The 9741-nt window shown below is 44.5% G+C and overlaps 1 protein-coding gene across 1 annotated transcript; it reads right to left on the reverse strand.

Moving 5' to 3' along the window:
- Positions 1 to 55: 55 nt before the first annotated feature.
- Positions 56 to 9184, reverse strand: MONOS_2753 (uncharacterized protein; the record flags this gene model as incomplete). The annotated part of the gene is made up of 5 exons (XM_067872699.1): positions 56 to 8508; positions 8564 to 8722; positions 8779 to 8835; positions 8900 to 9040; positions 9092 to 9184. The coding sequence occupies 5 exons, from the start codon at positions 9182 to 9184 to the stop codon at positions 178 to 180; spliced, it is 8781 nt and encodes a 2926-aa protein (XP_067731831.1). The 3' UTR covers positions 56 to 177.
- Between the last annotated feature and the right edge of the window lie 557 nt (positions 9185 to 9741).

Genomic DNA, 9741 nt, shown 5'->3' on the forward strand with positions numbered 1-9741 from the left:
TCCTGCAAAAAAATTGTTTCCTGCTTCTGCGTAAAATCAATAAAAATGAAAATTATTTTTTCAAAACAAGAGTTTAAATTTGTAATGTTTAACAAAAAGTCGAAATGAAGACAAAAACACAAAAAAATTGAGTGAATATTTTCGCAATAACTCAATGAAGAGATTGTCAAATATTACTTATTCAGGAAATAAAAGATTGTTAATATTTGGAATGTTTGAATTTGCATGAGCCGGCAGCTCGTCTGAATAGATGACAAAAGGCAGCCTTGGAGAGGCTGTGAGAGGATCAACATTCTCATTTGAAGAAGAGAAAAGACCAGAAGAAGAATCGCCCTGGTCGAGGATCGAAGATGGGTGCAGGGCAGGTGAAGGAAGAAGAAGAGGAAAAGAGGTCAAAGTTTGAAGGGGAGAAGAAGGAGGAGAAAGAGAAGACGATCCAATGAGCTGTTGATTCTGCTGTGTGGATTGGCTCAAAGGAAGGAGAGAGGAGGAAGAAGGAGACAAAGAAGAGAAGGTGGATTGATGAGAAGAGGGAGAATAAAGAGAAGACAAGAAAGAAGAAGAGGAAGAGGAAGAGGAAGAAGAAGAGGAAGAAGAGGAAGAAGAAGGCTGAACATGAGAAGGAGGAGAAGAAGGAGCGATGGAATAGTAGAGGGAAGAGAGAAGAGGAGAAGATGTGCTTTGAGAAGAAGAAGAAGAAAGAGAAGAAGAGAAAACAGAAGAAGAGGAAGAGGAAGAAGAGGAAGAAGAGGAAAGAGAAGAAGAAGAAGAAGAAGGAGAAGAAGAAGAGAAGAAAGAAGGAGGATATTTTGAGTGCTGATCAGAAAAGGAAGAGATGCCCTTAACAGTTGCTGACAGAGGTTGTGGTGATGGCAACCCAGTTGCTTCTGACGTAAAAGGCAAAGAAGAAGAAGAAGAAGAAAGAGAAGAAAGAGAAGAAGAAGAGGATGGAGAAGAAGAGGAGGAGGAAAGAAGAAGAGAAGAAGAAGAAGGAATCGAAGAAGAAGGAGAAGAAGAAGAAGGAGGAGATTCAATCATTGAGGAAGGGAAATAAGAAGAGGAGGAAGAAGAAGAGAAAGAGGAAGAAGACAATTGATAAGATGGAGAGTTTTTGAGGGAAGAAGAAGAAGCAAACGAAGAGGAAGGCATGGGAAAAGAGGAAGAAAGAGCAGAAAATGAATAGAAGTCATAGAAAGAAGAAGAAGAAGAGGGATATGAAGAAGAGGAATAAGAAGAAGAGGGATAAGAAGAGGAAGAAGAAGAATTAAAAGAAGCAGAAGAAGAAGAGGAATAATCAGAAGAGAAACCAGAAGAAGGAGGATAAGAAGACTGAGAAGAATATCCAGAGAGAGAAAGCATTGGAGGAGGCTCAAAATAATACGGCTGCTGATAGTCATTGAACTGGGGGATGAATGGAGGATACAGCAATGGCTGAGGGGTGGGATGGTAATGCTGATTGGATAGCATTGGAAGAGAAGAGGGAGAAGAAGAAGAAGAAGAAGAAGAAGAAGAAGAGGAAGAAGAAGATGGGAATGCAGAAGAAGAAGAGGAGGAAGGAGTTAATTTTGATGTTTTAACATTTGATGCTTTTGACGAAGTGTTGAATGATGCTGTTTTGTTTGTCTGCTTCTTCATCTGCTTTTCTGTCTCATTCACATTTCCTCTTGCCCAACCTCCTCTTCCTCCTTCCTTCCCTCCCTTCTCTTCCTCTTCCTTCTTCTCCTTCTCCTTCTCTTTCCCCTCCTCCTCCTTCCTCCTCTCCTCCCTTATCTTCTCTTCCTCCTCCTCCTCTCTCGCATACTTCTCTATCCTTGCAATCCTCCCATCATACTGCTGCATCAGATGTCTTGTCATTCGCAATGGAAGCAGAGTGGACGAGCTGTCGATGAGTGTGTGGAGTGCCCTCAGCCCATTGCTCAAGATGGCTGCAGTGATCAGAGAAGAACTCAGATGGAAGGGAGATTCGGAACCTTTGTTGGAGGCAACGGAGAGTGGGATGGTGGTGGTGGCGGAGGGAGAAGAGGATGATGGAGAAGAAGAAGAGGAGGAAGAAGATGATGTGGTTGAGTTTGTATTTATATTTGAATTTGAAGAAGAAGAAGAAGAAGACACATTATTAGACACATTAGACAAATGAGAAGGAGTTTGTGTTTGAGAAGAAGAAGAAGAAGAAGAAGAGGAAGAAGAATTAACATTTGATTGCTCATTGCTCTTTCCAACTTCTTCAGATGGCTGAGACTGATCAAATGATGGATTGAAGCACAAATGAGAAGGTGAATGTTTAGCGGTCATTTCATCAACAGGAGATAGCATTGACAATGAAGAAGAAGAAGAAGAAGAAGAGGATGAAGAGGAAGAAGAGGAAGAAGATGAATTAGAAGAAGAAGAAGATGAACATGAAGCATTTCCATCTGTCATGTCATACAGCAATGCCGTGTCCAGCATCTCCTTCCCATAGTCTGCAATGATCGGTCTGAGTGCAGCAGCATCCAATCTGTCTGAAGGCGGAGCAAGAACAGCAAAGGACAGCAGCCCAAACACCATCTGCTCGTGTAGAGTGGCCTTGTACTGTGTCTCTGCGGGGTCAGCGTTGTCGTCGATGGAGTGGATGCACTCAGCAAGCGCACTGAACACAGAAGAATATGTCTCTCTGGGGCCATACATCGTGCGGGTGATGCCGGTGGTGGCTGCATCGATCGCTCGGATCTTCACTTTGAAGTTTGGAGTGGAGGCAAACAGAGAGGAGAGGGTGTGGAAGGCGGTGGTGAGGAGATGTGAGGGGGAGGGGTCTGTGACAGGGGCAGCAGAGGAGAGGGAGAAAGAGGCAGGGAGACGAGGGAGGAGGGAAGGAGGAGAGGAGAGGAGGGGGGAGAGGGCACAGCAGGCATTCCACTTCACTTTGACGGAGCCGTGGCTGAGAGAGGTGATGAGGCCACGGAGGATGAGGATGAGATCGTCGTCAGTGAGGAAGAGATGGTGGAGAGGCTGGGGGGTGTCTGAGGGGAAGAGAAGAGAAGAGGAAGAAGAGGAAGAGGAGGAGGAGGAAGAGGAAGATGATGATGAATCAGTGGAAGATGAAATAGAAGTTGTAGAAGAGGAAGAGGAGGAGGAAGAAGAAGAAGAAATAGGAATAAGAGAAGAACCATTTGAAATAGAAGATGCATTTGTTGAGTGGAAGAGATGGGCAGTGGATGAATGAGAGCCCAGAGAAAGAGAAGGGAGATAAGTTGAAGAGAGATTAGGCTTGTTTGAATAGATTGGGATGGATGTGGTAGACTCAGAAGGAGAAGAAGGAAGAAGATCGAATGGAGAAGAAGAGGAGGAAGAGGAGGAGGTGGAAGAAGAAGAAGATGATGATGAAGAAGAAGATGAAGAAGGAGCAAAGACAGATGAGAAAGAGAGTAAAGAAGGGTATTTGTAAGGGAATGCGAGGGAAGAATAGGAAGAAGGAGAGCTCTGAAAAGAAGGAAGAAGGGTGGCAGTCAAAGAAGGAAGGGTGATTGAAGGAGAAAATTTGGGAGAAGAAGAAGAAGAGGAAGAAGAAGAAGAAGAAGAAGAAGAGGAAGGCAAGAAATTCAATGAAGAAGCAGAAGAAGAATAAGAAGAAAGAGAAGGAAGCAAAGAGGAAGCGATGGAATCAGAAGCAGCAGCAGCAGCAGAAGAAGAGAAAGAAGGAGAATTAGGAGGAGACACAAAACACAAAGGAACAGGTTCAGTTGAATTCATGTTTGGACTCTCAGAAAAGATGAAATTGGCATCCTCTTTTGGATTGGCTGTGCTTTCAACGCTTTCTTTCTTGGAATTCGCTTTTAAATCTTCATTTTTGTTGGTTTTGCTGTTTTCGTTATTGTCTTCGTCTGCTTTTTCTTTCTCTGTTGAATTCTTCCTTTTCTTGAATGATTTCGTTTTTGTATTTATACTTTTCTTTTCTGCATTTCCTTTTGCTTCATCATCCTCTTCTCCTTTGGAATTATTATTATTATTATCTTCTTTCTCCTCTTTCTCCTTTTCTTCCTCTCCCTCTTCTTCTTCCTCCTCATCCTCATCCTCCTCATCCTCATCTCCATCCTCCTCCCCACTCAACTCACTCTCCATGTTCGCACTCCTCCTAATCCCTGCTGCAAACACAGGGTCCAAAGCGAGTCTTGTTATATTCCCCACACCTCTCACAGCATTTATCCTCACTTTGTCGTGGTCGCTCAGCCCTTCCAGCAGAATAATCAGCAGATCCCTCACAAGAGGCACATCAAAGTCTTCTGCATGCAGCGTCGCCATCACCCCAGCCAGGTTGGCTAATGCCCAATACGCCTTCACTCTGAGTGGAGTGTGCTCAGCAGCACAGCATTCTCTCAGAGCAGAGATGGCAGAGAGGAAGAAGAGGGAGTCTCTTCTGTGGAGAGAAGGGTTCAGCACACACAGCCCCATCACCCGACAGGCAGCTGTGCGGACAGGAGTGGGCTGAGTGGAGGAGAGGGCAGAGAGGATAAATGGCTGGGCAACAAGAGAAAGAGAAGGAGAGGAATCGAGAACGAGAGAGCGGAGGTGGTTGAGGCAGAGGACAGCTTGTGAGCGGAAGGGCACGAAGCGGTTGGTGAAGGCGGTGGAGAGGTGGAGGGAGAGGAACTCCTTCCACACAGCACAGTGGATGAGGGTCTCTTTGGACGGGTCAGAGGGAGAGAGATCAACAAGGATGGGCTTGTGGGATGAGGATGAAGAGGATGAAGAGGAAGAAGAAGAGCGTGAGGATCTAAGTTTTGAATTCTTTGAAGAAGAAGATGAAGAGGAGGAGGAAGTAGAAGAAGATGTCTGAGGATAAGTCAAAAGATCTGCACTTTCCAGTTTGTCGAGTGGAATCAACGTGAATGGAACTTCTTCATCGGCAACTTCTTTTCTTCTCTTTTCATCATTTTGAAGCAAAGAAAATTCATTTCCTTTTGAAGATGAGAAAGAAGATGAATTTCCTCTTTTATTTTCCACTTCCTCTTTTCCTATTCCATTTTTCATTCCATTTTTGTTTTCTCCTCCTCCCTCTCCTCCTTCTCCTTCTCTTTCTCCCTCTTCTTTCTCCTCCTCCTCCTCCTCCTCTTGCTGCTCCAACGGATTATAATTCGCATCCGGCACATACAATCTGTGATGCAGCTTCGAATACAGCACAAGTGATGAGCTGCCCAGTGATATGAGCAATGCCTCAATACACGGCAATGCTGCCTCCTTCACTGGATGAGGTGTCCCTGCCTCTTCTTCCTCGTCTTCCTCTCCCTCACTCTCTCCCGTGTACTTGGCATACTTCTTCTTCCTCCGCCTCTTCTTCGACTTGCTGTCTGTATTCGCTGCTGGCTTGCGCTGAAGTTGTGATGAGGAGTCAAGAGATGTCTTCATCACAGAAATGGATGTGGAAGATGAACTTAAAAGAGATGGTGAAGAAGGAGAAGAGGAAGATGATGATTGCAATGGTTTTGGAATAGAATCAGCATCCTTTGAAGAAGATATAGTTTTCTTTTCATTTGTTTCATTCAATTGTTCTTCTGCTTTTTGATTGGCTTCTTTCAACATCTTCCTCTTCTTTATCTTCCATGCACTTTCTGGCACTTCTTCTTTCTCCTTCTCTTTCTCTTTCTCCTCTTTCTCTCTCCTTTCCTCCACTCCCTCCATACCCTCCATCCCTTCCACCCCCTCCTCTCCTCTTTCTCCTCTTTCTCCTTCCTCTCCCTCCTCCTCCCTGCTCCTCACAGGCGCATATATTGTGAATGAATGCGATGCATGCGACGGCAGCGTCTGCTCAGTCGAAGAAGGATCCAATGCAGCCAGTGCCGCCTTGCTGAAGTAGAAGAACGTGTCTTGCCGGACAAACAGCGTTGTTGGGTATCTCCTTCCCACCGACGCCATAAACACAAACGCATCGGCTGTGAAGAGAGGGGCTGGGCGCACGCCGCACGAGGCATACGAAGGAGGAGGTGGAAACAAGGCAGCTGAGACTGGGTGGAGGCTGATCTGGTCTAAAACGAGGAAGCGGAAGAGAAGGCGCGAAACAGCATCGATCAGAGAGATGGGCCGGTTGTTTGTGCAGCGGAGAGAGAAGGCAGCTGAAGAAGAAGAAGAGGAGGAGGATTGAGTGTGGCGGGTGGGTGACTGAGAGGGTGATGAAGTGAAAGGAGGATTCATGGAAGAGGGGAGAGAAGAAGAAGAGGAAGAAGAAGAAGAAGAAATCATCTTCTCATCGCCAGTTCTGTTATCTTTTCCTCTTCTCTTTGAAATTGCAGAGAAGTCGACGAGTGGGTTGATCCAGTTGTCGGGCGAGTCGTCTTCACTCAGCAGAAGATCTTCAATCACTCCAAGTCGCTTTGAGGCTTCGGGCTTTTTCGGTTTGGCGCCGCTGGAAAGAGAAGAAGTGGAGACAGACATACCACGTGAGGATGAGATGGAGGAGAGAAGGAAAGGAAGGGAAGAAGAAGAAGAAGAGGAGGAGGAAGAAGATGATGACGATGATGATGAAGCACTTGATGAATGAGGGTGTTTCTGCTGTGTCGCAGTTGATTGACTCACAATTGCTGTCTCAGTTGTTTCTCTAGCTGCGTCTGGAGAGCAGATGAATGCCTTCTCAGTGAGGATGACATCTGCGTCACACACCGCCGCCAGCAGCCGAAAGACCGACGACAGCAGCGCCTCGTCTCTCGGCGCGTGGAACAGGAGCATCTTTGCGGTGTTGGCTGCTCTCAGCAGAAGAGAGGCCGATTTTTCCTTCACCGTCACTGCACGCACCAGGGCAGACAGCGCCTGGGCAGCTGAGGAAAGGACAACAGGGGAAGAGTCGTGCATCACAGAGAAAAGAAGCGCTTCATGCACGCCCCGCACAACAAGTCCCAGACGCTCAGAAAGAGAAGTGAAGGAGGACACTTTGTATCGCATCGACGACAGCTGTGCTGCTGCTGCAGAAGAAGAAGAACTCATTTCTTTCTCTCCTTTTTTGCCTCGTTGCAGTCGGCTGCCTTGTTGAGAAGAAGGAAGATGCGAAAGAGAAGAAGAAGAAGATAAAGAAGAAGAATGAGTAGGAGAAGAATGAGAAGAGAATGAAGAAGTCACAAAGCTCTGCCCAGCAGTCAAGTCAGCGATCAGCAGCTGTGTTCGCGAGCATTCGAAGATGGAGACGATGACCTGGGCAGCATTTGCACGGCAGCGGTGGTCGGGATCGAAGAGAAGAGAAGTGGTGATGCTGAATGAGGCTGGGAGATCGGTGGAGTTGTTGGGAGAGGAGGAGGAAGAGGAGGAAGAGGAAGAAGCAGAATCCGAAGGAGAAGAAGCAGAAGTGGATGAAGAAGAAGGAGAAGTTGATGAAGATGAAGAAGAAGTTGAAGAAGAAGACTGAAATGAATGTGAAGCAGATGAAGGGGATGTGCTGTTGGATGGCTGACTCTCGCCTTTATGTTGTGTCTGCAGAGTTGGCTTCATTTTCGATGGGATGAATGGCTTAGCCTTTGTAGAGAGCACAGCGAGTGTGTGGACATGCTCGTTTTTCAGAGGAAATATTCCGAGTGCTGCCAGGGGAGATATCACTGAAGACATTGGCATTGAATGAGATGTCTGTGAAACATCTGTGCCTAACACGTTGGATGCTGTTGAGCGTGTTGGATGGACAAGCGAAAGAGAGGAAGAACCAGAAGGAGTTGTTGTAGAAGAAGAGGAAGAAGAAGTTGAGGAGGAGGAAGAAGACGATGATGAAGCAGCAGCGTGAGCAAACGAAGGGATAGCGCCAGTCTTTCGGAGGAGTGTGAACACAGCCACAGGCGACGACGGGAGGCAGAGCAGCCAGTGGGCAAAGGCCTGCTTCTTCACCACTTTGAACAGCGACACCATGAACATCAGGGCAAAGCGCCGCAGCTTCACATCCGACGGGAACTGCCGCTCGCCCTCGTCGCGGCAGGCAGACCGCGTGGCAGTGGCGGAGCGCCTGCCGTCGGCGCCGCTTTCGCCCTTCTCGTCCACAAAGGGCGCTCTGCTCTCGCTGTCTCTGCCCCGCCGGCTGCGAACGCTGGGTGCTCGTGGAAAGGGCCTGGTGGTGTTTGTGCCACTTTCCTGGTCGTTGTCTGGCTGTGGGGAAGATGACAGCTCAGACCGACGAGCAGAAGACGAAGGGGCAGCAGAAGATATCTTGAAGCTGGTGCTGTGAGGCTTCGGATGGGATGACGCAGCAGATGGAGGGGGAGAGCAGGACAGTCGAAGAGAAGAAGAAGAAGAAGTAGTAGTAGTAGTAGAAGAAGAAGAAATGGCTGACGAACCAACAAGAAGCGTGTTTAACTGCTGTTGAGACTGCAATGGCTGTCGTGTGCTCCACAGAGCAAAAGGGTTTTCAGAGCGAGGCATGAAATGTGCGATGCTTAAAGAATCTTCGCTATTTATGCCGTAAAAGATCAGTCTTCGACAAACAGAAATCAGAGATGCGAGCGTATTTCCCACAATTTGCGCATCTTCAGAGATGATGTATTGCAGCGAACGGAAGCACGTTAAAAGAATCTGTTGGAAAAAAAAATTCATTAAAATTATATGACCAAAATCTTAAATTCCAAACCTGAATAACAACATCCTTTTCTATTCCTTGCGGAAAATCGGCATAATACAAAAATAAATCTGTGATTGCTTTATATATTGATGGAAGATAACTTTTAAATGATGGTCCACATCCAAAGCATAAATTTCCAAGTGCACTAATCGCCAATCGTTGTATTTCCTAAATTAAAAAAAAATGAATAAAAACAAAAATTTGTTCAAAATAAAGGAGCATGCATGGGGAGTTTCCAAAGAAAGAAAAGGAATTAAGGTACTTGAAAGTTCCTGGTGATACTGTTGAAAAAAGGTTTTTTGAAATTATTGTATTAAGAAATTAAACAAATGAATCATATTAAACTTTCAAAAGCCCACTTGCCTGTCCAGAAATGATGTATCCAAGAGTTCTAAGTGCTAACGTTGTGTGCTGCGGAAAAGCATGAATCACATTTAATACAAGTTTCACTGTTTGGCGTAGTTCAGCATTATCTTCAAATGTCAACTTAACATAAAAAATTCGTTTAAAAGAAACAAATCAAGCATCAGTTCATACATTTTTGTGTCTCGATTGATCTAAAACTTTTGATATAAATTGAATAATTGCTTTTTCTTCAGATTTTTTGAATAAAGGAACTGATAATGCCATTAAGCACGAAAAATCAAAAAGAAAAAAGCTTTCAAAAGCCCAATTTCTGAAAAGAGTTTTTTAACATTATAAAGAAAAAATAATAAAGTAAACTGAACACACAACACAATATTCCTTCTATAAAAAAAGCTATTTATGGCAAGATCATAATTTTCTTTTGTAAAAAACAATTTGCAGATAACTGTTAATATTTCTTTAAAAATTTGAATATTGTTAAAAAAAAGGTCTTTTGAATTATTTTATAAGAAATTAGATTTGAACTCATTGTCTTTGAATATCATGTTTATTTTGTTATAATATATGATAAAATTGTCGTGTCAAATATGTCCTTTTTGAATGTGCAAAAGTTTCTTTCAATTCTGAACAATGAAACGCATATTCTTCATTTCTTCTCTGAATTCAACTTTTTCTCATTTCATTTCAATTCATTTCTTTCTATCTTTCTTTTCCTTTCAAACCCCTTTGATGTGAACATTAATCCTTATTTAATGTTAATCTGCACATCAATTTGCTTTTTCTTTCTGGAATATTTCGGCAAAAACCTTTATAATTTGAAA

Source organism: Monocercomonoides exilis (assembly GCF_001643675.1).
Source record: "Monocercomonoides exilis strain PA203 chromosome Unknown scaffold10-1930038, whole genome shotgun sequence".
NCBI classification, from domain to species: domain Eukaryota; phylum Preaxostyla; order Oxymonadida; family Polymastigidae; genus Monocercomonoides; species Monocercomonoides exilis.